This window comes from Rana temporaria, chromosome 3, assembly GCF_905171775.1.
Source record: "Rana temporaria chromosome 3, aRanTem1.1, whole genome shotgun sequence".
NCBI classification, from domain to species: domain Eukaryota; kingdom Metazoa; phylum Chordata; class Amphibia; order Anura; family Ranidae; genus Rana; species Rana temporaria.
Window position 1 is genome coordinate 465,391,875 of NC_053491.1, and position 16,409 is coordinate 465,408,283.

A 16,409-nucleotide genomic window follows, 5' to 3' on the forward strand; every position below is an offset into this window, starting at 1 on the left:
AAAAAAATGAAATTTTTTAAAAAAAACATCATTTAAAATGATGGTGTGTGGGCTTCACATCGTTTTTCGGCTTCTGAATGTCGTTTTGGTTGGAAAAACTTTGTTTTTTGAACATGCTGAAAAATGAAAAATTTTTACATGCTGAAAAACGACCGTGTGTACGCGGCATTAGCTGTATCTGGCTGCAAGCAAAACATGGGAGCGAGAGGCACTTAGTAGGGGAGGACCTAAATACCCTCCCAGCATCAGAGGGGAGGACCTAAATACCCTCCCAGCAGTCAGCATCAGAGGGGAGGACCTAAATACCTTCCCAGCAGCCAGCATCAGAGGGGAGGACCTAAATACCCTCCCAGCATCAGAGGGGAGGACCTAAATACCCTCCCAGCAGCAAGCATCAGAGGGGAGGACCTAAATACCCTCCCAGCAGCCAGTATTAGAGGGGAGGACCTAAATACCCTCCCAGCAGCCAGTATCAGAGAGGAGAACCTAAATACCCTCCCAGCAGCCAGCATCAGAGGGAAGGAACCTAAATTCCCTCCCAGCAGCCAGCATCAAAGGGGAGGACCTAAATACCCTCCCAGCAGCCAGCATCAGGTCTCCTAGCTGCTGGGAGACACCCACTGGTGGAGAATAGAATTACAACCCTCCGTCCAGGAACCCACATTGCCACCAGTAGGCGATCCAGGTCCTGACAGGTCCAGTCTAGCAGTGTGGAGGAGCAGAGGTTCAGGTAATTAAATCTACTAGACCTAAATGGGAAATTAACCCTTGCAGTGCGGGAGCAGACAGTTTCCAGAGTTAGGTTTTATATCCACCTGCTGCCGCTTACTATATAGTCACCTTTTCTTTACTCTCTTGACGATTTGTTTTGCCACCAGAAGCAAGGTGTAAATGCCCTATGTAAGCTCCTTGTTAGAGTTTACACAAAGCTGAATTCTTTCTCCCCCACCCCCATGTGAAAGCACTGGGTACCTAAGGGGCCAGTTGCCCATCAGGACAGGGGGGGAAGCGAATGAGTCAATTGCTTCTCTACTGGCTAGCTCAGCTTGCTTCCATCAAAAAAGAAAGGAAATTAAAGGGGTTTTCCACCCATTTTTTAAGTTTATTAAAAGTCAGCAGCTACAAAAAGTGTAGCTGCTGGCTTTTAATAAACTGACACTTACCTGCTCCAGCATTCCAGCGACGCGTCGGCCGGGGGTCCGCTCCTCTCCGGTCCCCCCTCCCCGGCCGGCGTCTTCATTGTCACTGTGGGCACCCGGCCGTGACAGCTTTCGGCTTCACGGCCGGGCACCCACTGCGCATGCGCGCGCGGCCCGGCGCTGTTTGATTGGACAGGCGATCGCCTAGGACCTGACGTGTCCTAGGCGATCGCCTACAGGGAGGGGCTGCCAAAAGGCGATTAAGCTTAATCGCCTTTGCAGCCCCTCGGCGGAAGGAGGAAATGGGACAGGAAGTCCCCTTCTCCTGAAGCCCCCCCCCCCCCCCCCCAAAAAAAATGACATGCCAAATGTGGCATGTAAGGGGGTGAGGAGTGGGTTAAGAGGAAGTTCCATTTTTGGGTGGAACTCCTCTTTAAGTACAAATTGCCACAGGGGTCAACCTGAAAGCAAACCTAGAGTCCCCTTTAGACCTTATTCACCTTGGCACTCTCAAACCTGCATTTGTACGTGTTTAGAGGACATTTCCAAACACATATAAACGCATGTAATTATTTTCCTAAAGTACCATTCACACTATGCATTTTCTTGTGTGCAGTCAGTTTAGCTGTGCTGAAAAAAAATAGAATTCTGTGTGCCCAGTATCCATTTAGACCAGGGGTCTCAAACTGGCAGCCCTCCAGCAGTTGTTGCGGAACTACAAGTCCCATGAGGCTTTGCAAGGCTGACCGTTACAAGCATGACTACCACAGGCAGAGGCATGATGGGACTTGGGAGACCAGGAATAGTGAATGCAGGGTCCTGGGGAGACCAGATATAATGAATGCCTGGGTACTGGGGAGACCAGATATAGTGAATGCAGGGTCCTGTGGAGACCAGATATAGTGAATGCATGCTCCTGGGGAGACCAGATATAGTGAATGCAGGCTCCTGGGGAGACCAGATATAGTGAATGCGGGCTCCTGGGGAGACCAGATATAGTGAATGCATGCTCCTGGGGAGACCAGATATAGTGAATGCATGCTCCTAGGGAGACCAGATATAGTGAATGCAGGGTCCTGGGGAGACCAGATATAGTGAATGCATGCTCCTGGGGAGACCAGATATAGTGGATGCATGCTCCTGGGGAGACCAGATATAGTGAATGCAGGTTACTGGGGAGACCAGATATAGTGAATGCGGGGTACTGGAGAGACCAGATATAGTGAATGCAGGGTACTGGGGAGACCAGATATAGTGAATGCAGGGTACTGGGGAGACCAGATATAGTGAATTCAGGGTACTGGGGAGACCAGATATAGTGAATGCAGGTCCTGGGGAGACGAGGTATAGTGGATGCAGGGTCCTGGGGAGACCAGGTATAGTGGATGCAGGGTCCTGGGGAGACCAGGTATAGTTAATGCAGGGTCCTGGGGAGACCAGATATAGTGAATTCAGGGTACTGGGGAGACCAGATATAGTGAATGCAGGTCCTGGGGAGACCAGATATAGTGAATGCAGGGTACTGGGGAGACCAGATATAGTGAATTCAGGGTACTGGGGAGACCAGATATAGTGAATGCAGGCTCCTGGGGAGACCAGATATAGTGAATGCAGGGTACTGGGGAGACCAGATATAGTGAATGCATGCTCCTGGGGAGACCAGATATAGTGAATGCAGGGTCCTGGGGAGACCAGATATAGTGAATGCATGCTCCTGGGGAGACCAGATATAGTGAATACAGGTTACTGGGGAGACCAGATATAGTGAATGCGGGGTACTGGGGAGACCAGATATAGTGAATGCGGGGTACTGGGGACACCAGATATAGTGAATGCAGGGTACTGGGGAGACCAGATATAGTGAATGCAGGGTACTGGGGAGTGGGAAGACCAGATATAGTGAATGCAGGGTCCTGGGGAGGCCAGATATAGTGAATGCAGGGTACTGGGGAGGCCAGATATAGTGAATGCAGGCTCCTGGATTTAGTAACCCTTTAAGGCCAGGAAATCCTTTATTTTTGCCTTCTCAAATAAGTTCCTATATCTCCTTTGCAGCTACCGCTAACCCGTCTCTATAAACTCCTCCCCCTCGCAGGTCCAGGTGGAGGGACTCACCCACGGAGGCCTTCACTTAAAGATAAAGATTCAAATCTTTCTCCATCTTCACCAAACCCGGACTCCCCTAATTTTGCAGGTACGTAAAATAGGATGTATAGCAAAGTTTGATGTTACTAGTCCTGGAGTTGTAAGTATTTATATGTACTTTGTTAAGTTGGGGAAATACTAATTGTTGCCTATAAATGTTTATATTTAATTTGTACTTGCAGCCTCCTAGAGGCCGATAGGTAGGTTTTCAGACACTTTACTAATGTGCTGTGAATAGCCTGTGTAATTGGATATCCAATCATTCAGAAATCACAGCTGAACAACTCACAAGAGGCGGGACAAGTAGATAGGGACCTGTATAGGTTTTCAATTAGTCAGAGGCAGTCAACAAGCAAGCAGGCAGTGCTGGCCTATGCAAACCAAAGCACCAGGGGCCAGATTCTCAAAGGACTTACGACGGTGTATCTCCATGTACGCCGTCGTAAGTCCGAATGAGCGCCGTCGTATCTATGCGCCTGATTCTTAGAATCAGTTACGTTAGAATTCGGCCAAGATATGAGCGACGTAAGTCTCCTACGCCGTCGTATCTTGAGGTGCATATTTACGCTGGCCGCTAGGGGCGCTTCCATAGATTTACGCGTCGAATATGTAAATTAGCTAAATACGCTGATTCAAGAAACGTACTTGCGCCCGCTACGCCGTTTACGTAAGGCTTACGTCTGGCGTAAAGTTACCCCTGCTATATGAGGCGCAGGTAATGCAAAGTATGGACGTTGGAACAAGCGTATCTTTTTACGTCGTTTACGTAAGTCGTACGTGAATGGGGCTGTGCGCAGGTTACGTTCACGTCACAGGCATTGAGCTGGCGTATCTTAGGGCGTAAATTCGACGTGATACTGAGCATGCGCCGTTCGTTAGGAGCGTCATTTACGTGGGGTCACGATTCATTTCCATACAACACGCCCCCTACCAGCCTACTTTGAATTAGGTGGGCTTACGCCGGCCAATTTACGATACGCCGCCGCAACTTGCGGAGCAAGTGCTTTGTGAATACTGCACTTGCCTGTCTAAGTTGCGGAGGCGTAGCGTAAATAGGATACGCTACGCCCGCACAAAGATACGCCCTCCTACGTGAATCTGGCCCCTGATATTTAATGCTTATTTGAAAAATACATATTTTATGTAATAAAAGTACAGTAAGTAATAAGTGATCCAGAAGATCATTTTGGAGACCTGTTAACATTAAAAACAAAATAAAAATAAAATAAAAGTTTAGTTTCACATTATGATGATTCTTTAATTATAAAACATTTTGTAGGTACCTGTACATTAAAATGAGGCCTTGCTTTCCAGACATGAATCACTACAATACAAAGGCAACAAACGGGCAATCACTACAATACAGAGGCAATATTTTGGGTCTAAGGTCCCCGAACCAAAGAACCAAGGGGGGAGGAATGGGCCAAGTAGGACTATCGCGGTACGGGTACATAAATGAAAAATTCTGGTTCCCACCCGCCAAGACCAAGTCTATGGCAGCTGAACTGGAGGAAGCTCCTATCAGGCCAGAGCCCCAGTATTCAAAATGAATAGCCAGAGCCAAGCCGGGTCAAATCTGCAGAGTTCCAAACTATGGTGGCTGGAGTCATTGAAAAATGTATGTAAAAAGGTTTAAGTCAACAGTACCATACGTTTTTATAACCACCCCCCAAGAACAAGTCAGTTAACTAGCAGCCGAGCTGGTGGAAACTCCCGGCAGCTCAGAGTCCCAGTATTCAAAATTAATGGTTGGAGTCAAGCTGAGCCAAATCTGGACAATTCCAAACTATGGTGACTGCAAACATTAGAAACAAATTATGTAAAAAGAGGGAAGTCACCACTGCCATAAATGCTCGTTCCTACCCCCCAAGACCAAGTCTATGTGAGCCAGTTGTAAGCTGAACTAGAGGAAACTCCTGGCGGCCCAGAGACCCAGTATTCAAAATGAATAGCCAGAGCCAAGCCAGGTCAAATCTGAAGAGTTCCAAACTATGGTGGCTGGAGTCATTGAAAAATGTATGTAAAAATGGTTAAGTCACCACTACCATAAATTCTGGTTCCCACCCGCCAAGACAAAGTCTTTGTCAGCTGAACTGGAGGAAACTCCTGTCAGGCCAGAGCCCCAGTATTCAAAATGAATAGCCGGAGCCAAGCCGTGACAAATCTGGAAATCTCCAAACTATGGTGTCTGGAGTCATTGAAAAATGTATGTAAAAAGGTTTAAGTCAACAGTACCATAAATTTTTGTAACCACCCCCCAAGACCAAGTCAGTTAACTAGCAGCCGAGCTGGTGGAAACTCCTGGCAGCTCAGAGCCACAGTATTCATGTAATTAATGGTTGGAGTCAAGCTGAGCCAAATCTGGACAGTTCCAAACTATGGTGACTGCAACCATTAGAAACAAATTATGTAAAAAGAGGGAAGTCACCACTTCTATAAATGCTTTTTCCTATCCCCCAAGACCAAGTCTATGTGAGCCAGTTGTAAGCTGAACTAGAGGAAACTCCTGGCGGCCCAGAGCCCCAGTATTCAAAATGAATAGCCAGAGCCAAGCCAGGTCAAATTTGAAGAGTTCCAAACTATGGTGGCTGGAGTCATTGAAAAATGTATGTAAAAATGGTTAAGTCACCACTACCATAAATTCTGGTTCCCACCCGCCAAGACAAAGTCTTTGTCAGCTGAACTGGAGGAAACTCCTGTCAGGCCAGAGCCCCAGTGTTCAAAATGAATAGCCGGAGCCAAGCCGTGACAAATCTGGAAAGCTCCAAACTATGGTGTCCTGGAGTCATTGAAAAATGTATGTAAAAAGGTTTAAGTCAACAGTACCATACATTTTTGTAACCACCCCTCAAGACCAAGTCAGTTAACTAGCAGCCGAGCTGGTGGAAACTCCTGGCAGCTCAGAGCCCCAGCATTCAAAATTAATGGTCGGAGTCAAGCTGAGCCAAATCTGGACAGTTCCAAACTATGGTGACTGCAAACATTAGAAACAAATTATGTAGAAAGAGGGAAGTCACCACTGCCATAAATGCTTGTTCCTAGCCCCCAAGACCAAGTCTATGTGATCCAGTTGTAAGCTGAACTAGAGGAAACTCCTGGCGGCACAGAGCCCCAGTATTTAAAATAAAAAGCCAGAGCCAAGCCTGGTCAAATCTGAAGAGTTCCAAACTATTGTGGCTGGAATCATTGAAAAATGTATGTAAAAAGGGTTAAGTCACCACTACCATAAATTCTGGTTCCCACCCGCCAAGACCAAGTCAATGTCAGCTGAAGTGGAGGAAGCTCCTATCAGGCCAGAGCCCCAGTATTCAAAATGAATAGCAGGAGCCAAAGCGTGATAAATCTGGAAAGTCCCAAACTATGGTGGCTGGAGTCATTGAAAAATGTATGTTAAAAGGTTTAAGTCAACAGTACCATACATTTTTGTAACCACCCCCCAAGACCAAGTCAGTTAACTAGCAGCCGAGCTGGTGGAAACTCCTGGCAGCTCAGAGTCCTAGTATTCAAAATTAATAGTTGGAGTCAAGCTAGGCCAAATCTGGAGAGCTCCAAGCTAGGGTGACTGCAAACACTAGAAGTATATTATGTAAAAAGAGTGAAGTCACCACTATCATAAATTCTGGTTCCTATCCCCCAAGAACAAGTCTATGTCAGCCAGTTATAAGCTGAACTATAAGAAACTCCTGGCGGCCCAGAGCCCTAGTATTCAAAATGAATAGCCAAGCCCGGAGCCAAGCCAGGTCAAATCTGAAGAGTTCCGAACTATGGTGGTTGGAGTCATTGAAAAATGTATGTAAAAAAGTTTAAGTCAACAGTACCATACATTTTTGAAACCACGTCTTGGGGGGTGACATTTAACTAGCAGCCGAGCTGGTGGAAACTCCTGGCAGCTCAGAGCCCCAGTATTCAAAATGAATAGTTGGAGTCAAGCTAGGCCAAATCTGGAGAGTTCCAACCTTTGGTGACGGCAAACATTAAATTATGTAAAAAGGGTGGTTCCTATCCCCCAGGACCAAGTCTATGTCAGCCAGTTATAAGCTGAACTAGAGGAAACTCCTGGCAGCCCAGAGCTCCAGTATTCAAAATGAATAGTCGGAGCCAAGCCAGGTCAAATCTCAAGAGTTCCAAACTATGGTGGCTGGAGTCATTAAAAATGTATGTAAAAAGGGTTAAGTCACCACTACCATAAATTCTGGTTCCCACCCGCCAAGACCAAGTCTATGTCAGCCAGTTGTAAGCTGAACTGGAGGAAACTCCTTTCAGCCCAGAACTCCAGTATTCACAATGAATAGCCGGAGCCAAGCCACGACAAATCTGGAGAGTTATAAACTATGGTGGCTGGAGTCATTGAAAAATGTATGTACAAATGGTGAAGAAACCATTACCATAAATTCTTGTAACCAGCCCCCAGGACCAAGTCTATGTTTCCTTCTCACAAGAGCAGGCCTTAAACATGACACATCTATAATAGCCTGAAAAGTTCTTCACCAAAATAGCCAAGGTAATACAGTAGTCCATGATGGTAGTCCATGATAGGTGGTTGAATATAGATCAGTTGATATACCTTATCCTTGCTTGCTTCAAGTCTTCCACCCGCCGTGGAATGGCAGAAAAAAGCAACTCATATAAGCGCAGAACACGTCTGTTTACTGTACACAAGGGTCCTTCAACTGGTCAACAGGAAAAATGCTGTAGCAGTGAAGTGCGGGCAGGGGAGGGTTAATAGACACTGCGGATAAATATGGGGTGGAAATAAGTGGGGTGATGGTGGCACAGCGGTTTTCTACAGCACTGTACTGGGAGTCACTGAGCTGTCACTATGAAAGATCTCCTTTAATAAACTCAGCAATTTGGACAGAAGGGAGACAGCGGGGATGAGAGAGGAGAAATGAGACAACATATTACGTCTGGAAGCTCTAGGACGGCTCGGCCCCTCCGCCCCGTCCTCCCGCCACCCTCGGCATCTTGCTGATTTAATGCGTTCCGCCAGTTAAAGTGCAGATTCGATCTTTTTAATTAGACTTAATTAAAGCTGTTTATTTAAATCCGACTGATATGCCCAGGAGGCAATTGAGAGAGAGGCGAGTACAATATATGAGCACCGCAGGGGTTCTGCGACTGCACACATGATGCTTACAGGGTGGAGACCAGTGTCACCCTGCAGGAGGTGGGACAGATTCATAATTCTCTTCTATTGGTGTCACCCTGCAGGAGGTGGGACAGATTCATAATTCTCTTCTATCGGTGTCACCCTGCAGGAGGAGGGACATATTCATAATTCTCTTCCATTGGTGCTACCCTGCAGGAGGTGGGACAGACTCATAGCCCCCTTCTGTCTGTATCACCCTGCAGGAGGAGGACAGACTCATAGCTCCCTTCTGTCTGTATCACCCTGCAGGAGGTGGGACAGACTCATAGCCCCCTTCTGTCTGTATCACCCTGCAGGAGGAGGACAGACTCATAGCCCCCTTCTGTCTGTATCACCCTGCAGGAGGAGGACAGACTCATAGCTCAATTCTGTCTGTGTCACCCTGCAGGAGGAGGACAGACTCATAGCTCCCTTCTGTCTGTATCAACCTGCAGGAGAAGGACAGACGCATAGCTCCCTTCTGTCTGCATCACCCTGCAGGAGGAGGACAGACTCATAGCCTCCTTCTGTCTGTATCACCCTGCAGGAGGAGGACAGACTCATAGCTCCCTTCTGTCTGTATAAACCTGCAGGAGGACAGACTCATAGCTTCCTTCTGTCTGTATCACCCTGCAGGAGGACAGACTCGTAGTTCACCCTTCTGACTGTATCACCCTGCAGGAGGAGGACAGACTCATAGTTCACGCTTCTGTCTGTATTACCCTGCAGGAGGAGGACAGACTCATACCCCCTTCTGTCTGTATCACCCTGCAGGAGGAGGACAGACTCATAGCTCCCTTGTGTCTGTATCACCCTGCAGGAGGAGGACAGACTCATACCTTTCTTTGGGGCACACCCTCACTGTACACTACAGATCAGTGGCTGGCAACCAGTGGACCGCAGCTTCCTGTCTGCGGCGACAGCTACTGCCGTCACACCATGCTCCAACATGTCCATTCTCCACACCATCCTCCCACAGCTGACAAGAACTACCTTCTAGCTGCTAGAAAGAAAGCGACTGGCAGTGCACACTCCATGCCAAACTTGGGCAGCCAGAGTAAGGTGGCAGAGAATGGGAGCAGGACGGTGCACCCACTCTATGCCAGGGATTTGCAGCAAGGGAGGGAGCTGCAGTTCTGCATCCTTCCCTGCCTTCTGGACAAGCCTTTTACTGATACTGAATTTTACTTGCAACTTGTATATGTTTAGGCTTTGTGCCATATCTAACAGTTTAAGTCATACTATGTTTTTCTTCTTCTTCTAGGAGACACATCTGGCAATGCCACCAAGACAGGAGAAAATGGCCCCCTTCCTAATTCCCACGTTCCTCTAGTGGCCGGGGCAGCAGGGGGCGCTGTCCTGCTCCTGTTGGTGTTTGGCGTGGTTGGATGGGCCTGCCACAGACGCCGGCAAGCCAAGCACAGTGACACGCGGCATCCCCCCCTCTCACTGGGCTCCATTACCTCCCCTAAAAGAGGGGGTAACAACAACGGGCACGAGCCTAGCGACATCATCATGCCACTGAGGCCTTCAGAAGGTGGCGCCTTCTGTCCCCACTATGAGAAGGTCAGCGGAGACTATGGACACCCGGTGTACATTGTACAGGACATGGCTAGCCAGAACCCCGCCAATATCTATTACAAAGTATGAAAGTCCGGCCATCTGCGACTTCTTCTCCTAGTTTATTTTTCCTTTAAATTTTTTGTTCTTTTTTTTTTCTTTTTTTGGACGGAGGCTGGGGGCTCAGAGTAGGAGGGACGGAGGACATATTCGAAAGTGAAAGTTGCCTGGCCAAGCCCCCTTTGTGTGTGCACTTCACGTCCGCATGCCTTCTTATGTACTCCCTGAGATGCAAAGCACATCGCGATTGGAGACAACGAAGGGCATAGAGAGCAGACTTGGGCTGCTCCAGACCATTGCCACCAGTGCGGACCCTGAACACAAACCGTTGCACTTGACCAGGAAACAGCATCACTGATCGAGAAAGACATGCAAAAAAAAAGTTGCCAAAAAAACAAAAATGGTTGAACTGCTGCCAATGACGCCAGCATGGTATGGCGGCTCCAAAGGTTTAATAGATTATTAGAGCTCGGTTTTAGGGTGGATGCCTGCTGGTCGAATCACCCCTAGATATTTGCTCCTCATGGCAGTCACCAAGGGTCTCGCTCTTGCTGTTGGTTTTGCCATCGTTCTGCCACGGCCAGATCTTGGCAGCAAAACCAATAAGATTTATTCTGCCAGCATCCATCTTTCTCCTTAAAACCAATTTTGAGTGGATCTAGCCTTTAATCCCGAGACAGGGAACAAAGCCAGTAAAGCTGCCCCCATGAACTGCATTGTGCTCCAGTCAACGGCGCCTCGCGCAGGCACAGACGAAGGAACGAAAAAGTTAGCTGCCATGGAGACAAAATGGCTGCCACTCTGATTTATGTGGTGTGTGTGTGTTTTTTTTTTCTTATTTTTCTTTTCTTTTTTTTTTTTTTCTTTTTTAATCTCCAGCCCAAAGCCTTAAACAATAGCCTATACCATCTCTGCCCCCTTTCCCCTACTGATGTTTGCACAAAAGTCAAGTCATGTTCTTTGAATTTACGACTTCAAACCAAGATTTACCCCTCCTTAATAGACAACATTTGATGTATTCGTCCGTTCTGCCTTGTGAAAATAGGCAAAGGGGCTCCCCGCTGGTTATACTTCTCATTCTGAACCGCCGTTGTCGTTGTTGTCCTGTGTCACTGTTACCCACCGTGAGTCCTTTTTTTGTCCTCTTTTTTTCTTGTGTTTCCCCCCACCGGGAGTAAAATCCCAAGCAAAATAACCAGGTTGTATAAGGAGATAAGAAAACAAGAACCCCACGCAGAGAGATTGGGCCCCGACGGTGCGCGCGCTGGGACATGTTAAAATATGGCACCTCGGCTGGGGGCACGGGAGAGAAGAACGGGGATGGTGGGGGGGATGAAGAGGCAGAGAAAACGGAGCGTAATTAAGCTAGGCCTCGTTGCCATGGAGACAGATTGGGACTACTCTCTCCCTTAGCGTCTCCCCCCCCCCTTTTTTTTCTCGTGTCTGCCTCTCTCCCTCGCTCTCTCCGCTATGGCATTAAAGTGTCGGTCGCCAGGGAGACAGAGAACGAAAATGAGCGATAAAAAAAAAACGAAGGGGGGAGATTTAGTTTTTTTTTTTCAGCTCAACATTAGAAATATATTTGAAGATGTCAGCTGAACAAGTAAATACACTTGATAAAAGATGGGCCGTGCCGGGTAGGGGGGCCCATTTTTCGACTTGACGACGGTCTCCAACTGCACCGGTCCCAGATGAAATCACAAGTCTGTGAAAAAAAAAAAGGAGCAGGTTTTTGTCTCCCACGCCAACCTGAGCCGCGACGGCTATTGTTAAAAATATATTAAAGAAAATGTTACATTTGCTCAATAAAGCTTCTTTTGTTTGCGCTCTCATGAACTATTTTGATAGGAAGTGACAGGTCTCCCTCGGATTTCGGTGTCTCGGCTCGGTTCTTGCTGCGGGGGGGGGATAAGAGGGACAGGCTTGAGCTTAAAACCCTTTTCATTAAAGCCAGTTTTAGATAGGGAATAATCTATTTGATGTAGCCTTCGCCCCTCGATGTATGGGGGCCTAATCTCTTGTGCCATTTATAGAATTGCGTTTTTTAGATTGCTCTTTTCTTTTATTTGTAACGCCGGGTGAAGGGAGGCCAGACACGGTGGGATCTTTGCAAACAACGAACATGTTTGATATGATTGGACAGGTAATGGTTGTCTAGGAAAACCTATATGTAGCATTTGAGAAGCTTTGCCAATCCTTTTTTCGCACGATTTTTACCAGCACCAGCAAAGACGGCATTAGGGCTAAAATCTTTATTCAATGTGCGCCAAATGTTTATTCTTACATTCAAACGCCGTTATGATGTATGTTGTGAATATGGCAAAATTTACTGAATCATAGCTTTTCCGAGTGAGTCAATCCAGATGTCATTAATTGTGGAGGTGCAAGTAAAGACGTTTTCCTAAACGCAATGGAGAATTAGGCGGCAAATTAATCATAGGATATTTTATAAATATGTGTGATCGGGAGCTTGTAAATGGAATATTTGAAATAGATCGCTAGTATGTGATGACCTGGTGGTCTTGTTGGCGTTGTGTTCAAGGATGAGTTCATCCATCATTTATGGTGAGGTTCTGCCCCATCCAAAGCTGAGTAATGCCCTGTACACACGATCGGTTCATCAGATATCCGATGAAGATGACTTTCATCAGTCTTGCCTACACACCATCGGTTAAAAATCCGATCGTGTCCAACGTGGTGACGTAAAACACTACGACGTGCTGAGAAAAATTAAGTTCAATGCGTCGACTTGATTCTGAGCATGCGTGGATTTTTGACCGATGGGTTTCCCCACAGACGATTGTTTTTTTCTATCGGTTTTTTAACCATATGAAAATTTTAAAACAAGTTCTATTTTTTTTTCACCGATGGGAAAAAAACTGATGGGGCCCACACACAATCGGTTCGTCCGATGAAAACGGTCCTTCAGTCCATTTTCATCAGACGAACCGATCGTGTGTACAGGGCATAAGTCAATCCACAAATAGACCAAATCTGTTGAATTAAGACTATTTTACCTGTTCTTTACCTATTAGTCATTTTTCAATTAATTTCAACACTTGGGAAAAGAATGAGTATTTTAGCAAGCATAGATTGCCAATATATGTTGACCCCAGTGGTCTTGTTGACATTGTGCTCAAGGATGAGTTGATGTCCCCCTCCCATCATTTATGGTGAGGTTCTGCCCCATCCAAAGCTGAGTAAGTCTGTCCAAAAATAGAGCAAATCTGGTGAATTAGGTAGATCTTGCCTATCTTTTACCAAATTCACAATTTTTCAACTTATTGCAACGCTCGAGTGCAAACTTTTACAGCTTACGATTTGTCAAAAATAGATACAATTGGCCAAATTTATACTGTTGCTCATTTCTGAGCCCATTTAGCTCAAACCTTAAGTTGAGCATACATGTTGGGATTCCTCTCGTTCCCACCATTTCCACACCCATGCTAAACAGCGAGGATGGATGATCTGCAGTGCCAGCTATTGTAATCCGACAGCCGTTGGTGCCTGCATCTGATTGGATGCAGTTTGGCCAAGAATGTTCCAACTCCACAAAAGATGAACTGACTTTTTCCTATATGGATAGTGCCAATAGGGCTACCCATAGAATGAATTTGGACTGTGTTTGGGCAACTTAGCATTTTGACTAGGCAGGTCCATTCTAGGGACAATCGTCCAGCTTGTCACCCCCCATCTTGAACGATTCACAATTCAAACAAAATAAAATTCTATTAAGAAAGTCATTTGTAAAATAAAGTTCTGAACTGGGTGGTGCCGACAGAGCCACCCACCTAACGAATTTCGACCATGTTTGACCAACGTTGCACAGGTCAGTTTTGACCAGGTAGGTCTATTCTAGGCACGATCATCCAGTTTGCCAACCCCCTTCCCCTATCCTTAATGATTCACCAATCAAATAATATATATATATATATATTTTGTAAGAAAGTCAACCTTAAAATTACATTTTGAACTGAATGGTGCTGACTTGGCCACCCCTGGCCCCGCTGAATGGGCCACAATTTGATAGGTGTTTGACCAACTTTGAAAAGGTCAAGTTTGACCAGCCAGATTCTTGTATGGCCCGTTCTAGGGACAATTGTCCAGTATGACATCCTCCTCCCCCCATCTTGACCAATTCAAGTTTTAAATCAAGTTTTTCCTAGTAAGATAGTCAACTGAAAAATTGGATTAAACTTCCAGCACTCCCAGTTTCTCCGGGCCTCTGACTACCTAACTGCAGCAAGTAGCGCCTCAATCTGAGGCCTCGTACACACGACAGAGATTCTCGGCAGAATTCACCGAGAAACTCGGTCAAAACCCGGATTCTGCCGAGAATCTCTGTCGTCTGTACAGTTTTGGCTCGATGGAGCCGCCGAGGAACTCGACGAGAAAATAGAGAACATGTTCTCTATTTTCTCGTTGTCCTCGTTGTTCTATAGGAGAAGGCGGCCCGCCGAGCTCCTCGGCGGCTTCATCCCAAAACTCGACGAGGAACTCGACGTGCCAAGCACGTCGAGTTCCTCTGTCGTGTGTACGGGGCCTGACGCATCTAAAAAATCTTTCAAGACCCATATACTTCTTTGCAGTGCGTTAGCATGCGTTTTTTTTCATGCCTTGGGGTGCCATTCAAAATGAACGGCGTCACAACACAGTAATGTACATTACCGCACATTGTAGCATAGATGAGTCAATGGGCCCCAAGTGTATGTGATAGAGGAAATATTGCAGTCTTGTAAGGGCTTTTTTCTAATTATTTTTTTTTATTATAAACGTCTGAAAAGTATCGACAGAATCCAGCTACCAACTTTTCACTTTTTGCACGTAGCTTTGATCTGCAGTAATTGGATATTTGAAGGATCACTTCACCCAAGATTAATATTTCAGCCTAGCGTGGACATCACCAAGTTGATTCCCCTGCTGGCTTCTTTTTATCTTAGTTAGGAGTCCACTGACAAGACCCTATCCACTCTCCTTTTTTATGTTAGAAATTCAACAGTAGGAAGGAGATTTGGTGGGAGTGGGGAACAAAGGGAGGAAAAGCTTTGAAGACCAGTAACAACATTTCACAAATGGAGTCTTGGAGAGATATGGAAGAATCAGCTCACCAGTTTTGGGTGGACTTGTCTTTTAAAGATGAACTCCAGGTACACAGCTAAATACTCCATTGACATCCATATATTAGAATGGTTCTACCCGCCAAAGATTTGTATTTATGTCCACCTGTTCCTGATAGACAGCAAAGCCTGGTGACTTGACTTTTTTCTTGCTGCCCAGGTAACGAATATGTGCCGTAGCAAAGAGGATGGACTTTATAGTGGTTGTAAACCCTTTTTTTACTACATTTTGCTACAGGTAAGCCTATAATAAGGCTTACCTGTAGCTACCTAGGATATCTCCAAAACCTGTATGGTTTAAGAGATAGCCCCTGTCCCCTGCATGTGCACTGGGGAAAACTGAAGCAACCTATGTGCCGTTGCTTCAGTCTGCGTGCCGTTACCGGCGGAGTGATGTCATTGCGGCTTCGGCCAATCACATCGCCGGACACACGATACCCAGAAGTAACTCTGGGACGACATGTCGGCGGCCGGAGGGGGAGACGCGGACTGCTGCGGGGGCTTCAATCTGAGGTATGCTATGCATACTAGCTCATAATGCCTTTGTTTTGCAGGGTTTTTTGTTTTTTTCTACAAGGCTTTACTTCCTCTTTAACACCCAAATGCCGTACCTATGTGTCCATGGCTAACCAAACCAAGGTTTCTGTGTTAGGCTTCATGTATACTGCTGCTGGTAAACGGGAATTTAGGAGCAGTTGGGCATTTTTTTCTAGGCAGTTGAGTTTAGAGACTTTTTCCGGAACCCCAAAAAATGCGTTCAGAAGCTTTGTTTAGAGGCACTTCAAGCGCCAAATGCGGCTAAACGTAGTAACTTGCGTGTTTCGTTTACAGACGTTTTTAATTTTAACAAAAGAGCCAGCAGAATGGGTTCCCGATCATGTGTACAAAAAATGGCCACTGCCCCCACCTATAACTGGCCTTTGCAGCGAGGAGCACATGGAAGGGCGACACATGAAAACGAAAGGAAATTCCTAGCTCTGCTTACCAACCAGTCTGCAACCAACTGAATTAACCTGTCTAACCCTATGGTCGGTGAGTAGAGCTGGGAATTTCCTTTGGTTTACTGATCATGTGACCACTGTGACAGCCAATCACAGTGGTCACTTGATCCGGAAGTCAGTCCCACTTCCCGGGCGAATAAACCCACATAAGGGGACTCCGGGGCTGGACAGGAAGGGGTTAAACAAAACAGCTTGGTCAACTTCCCTGTGCTCAGGCTGTGGTTGGTTAGTGGAAAAGCAGCAACATGCTGCTGAGATC

General features: G+C 46.4%; 1 protein-coding gene across 1 annotated transcript in view; it reads left to right on the forward strand.

The window, feature by feature from the left end:
* EFNB3 (ephrin B3) overlaps positions 1–12,443 on the forward strand; it is a 122,874-nt gene extending 110,431 nt beyond the window's left edge. Inside the window, exons 4-5 of the mRNA XM_040346831.1 lie at positions 3,235–3,333; positions 9,677–12,443. Coding sequence (XP_040202765.1) covers positions 3,235–3,333; positions 9,677–10,062 — 485 coding nt within the window. The 3' untranslated portion in view covers positions 10,063–12,443. The remainder of the gene's footprint in view (positions 1–3,234; positions 3,334–9,676) is intronic.
* The last annotated feature ends 3,966 nt before the right edge of the window (positions 12,444–16,409 follow it).